General features: G+C 36.3%; 1 protein-coding gene across 1 annotated transcript in view; it reads right to left on the minus strand.

The window, feature by feature from the left end:
• Nucleotides 1–283: 283 nt before the first annotated feature.
• hsdl1 (hydroxysteroid dehydrogenase like 1) overlaps nt 284–1,664 on the minus strand; it is a gene marked incomplete in the record, with an annotated part of 8,103 nt that continues 6,722 nt past the window's right edge. The window contains 2 exon segments of the mRNA XM_014034475.1: nt 284–1,282; nt 1,365–1,517. Coding sequence (XP_013889929.1) covers nt 1,211–1,282; nt 1,365–1,517 — 225 coding nt within the window.

A 1,664-nucleotide genomic window follows, 5' to 3' on the forward strand; every position in this document is an offset into this window, starting at 1 on the left:
GGCTCACCAAAGAGGATCTCTACCTTACACTATAAATTAAAGGGAAACTGACATCATATATTTTAGGTAATAATGAAATATTAAAAGTTCATTTATTCTGACCACATCATATTGAATTTTTGCAAAAAAGAAAAAAAAATTTGTACACCAAAATTATTTAAGGGGGCTTTAAAATATTTTAGGGGGGCTCCAGCCCCCCTAAAATAGGCCTAGTGAAGCCACTGGCACCGATCAGACTGCAGGAGGATCAGTTTTCACATTTCAGTCAGAAAGAAGCAGACAGTGATGTGGGAATGAGTTTTATTGGTCCAAATCTGAGCACAGATCACTTTACACACTTCAKATTTTCACTGTGACAACTTCAAACTCACTGCAACAAAAAGCTACACACAAAACTCACTTTGGCACAAAATCTCAACTAAGTCATTTTAATTCTCAAGATGCTTCAAACTCTCACAGATTCACTCCTCCTCCTCATCACACACTGGCACAAACACAACTGTGTGTTACTACACAGCAGCTGAAGACATAATTACACAACAGAATCAAAGAGGTAAGAAATACTCATTTAAACTTAAACATGTTTCAAGTTTGTTTTTTGTTCAATCTGTGGGATGAGATGAAGAAATATGATAATTTGATGTATTAGTARTTTGCAACCTGTCAAACAGCTCCATCAAACAATGATGAAAACATTACTTTGATATGATATTTCWAAGTTTGTAGCTTATTTTTCATGATAAATATTAAATGTTTATTTGTACAGGTTGGGTTTGATCTGATCTGCAGAAGCAGCACAAACCTGATAACTTCTCTTTAATCTGTTTAGATTAAAACACAATAAGCAGGTCAAACGTATAAATAACTTGTCGGTACATAATTAAATCATAATGTTTAGTTAATTTTTATTTTTTTCAGCATTGTCTACCTTTAATAAACTGATTTTATGGTTTCTGAAGCTCTACAGATCTTCACCAATTCTCTGAATTGAACAAATAATTTTACACCCAGCTCTGCTGCAGTTTGAACAGGAATTCAGATCTGAGCTGAAGGTTCATCTAAAAAAAAAAATGGATGTAACATTTCTTTAAAGCTTCACCAGCAAAACAAACTGACATCTTTTACCAGGGCCTGCTGTTGTAACTAATTTATTGTCTGAAGTCATTCATGTTTGTTGTTTCTGGTGTAACAAACTCAACACTTTGAGCTCCTAACTTGAACCGATGAACATCCGTGAGCCAAGAATCCAGATCCAGTCAGGAACACACCTGATCAGGCCGTACTGTGAGGAAGAAAACAGTTGTTTTGTTGTTGTTTTAGAACAGAACAGAGTTAATCTGAAATGATTGTGAGTCAGTAGTGACCTGCAGAGTGTGAGGCCAGTAGCCTGTGGTTCTGTTAGACACGCCCAGCGTAGAGACAGCATGTCGAGCATAAACCTCCGGACTGGGAACAAACCAGCCTTCTCTTGATGGTGATGATGATGGTGATGATGGTTGACTCCTGCTTGAAGCGATCTGCAGTGACATATGAGACAGGATTAAGAGCTAATTTTATTCACAGATTAAACTCATTCTGGGATTACAAGAGAAACATATAGTTGTATTATTCTACTCTTGTATGCTGGTGAAGATCTGCAATCATCCAAATCACGATTAATACTA

The sequence above is a fragment of the Austrofundulus limnaeus genome, unplaced genomic scaffold (assembly GCF_001266775.1).
Source record: "Austrofundulus limnaeus strain Quisiro unplaced genomic scaffold, Austrofundulus_limnaeus-1.0 Scaffold2131, whole genome shotgun sequence".
NCBI lineage: Eukaryota > Metazoa > Chordata > Actinopteri > Cyprinodontiformes > Rivulidae > Austrofundulus > Austrofundulus limnaeus.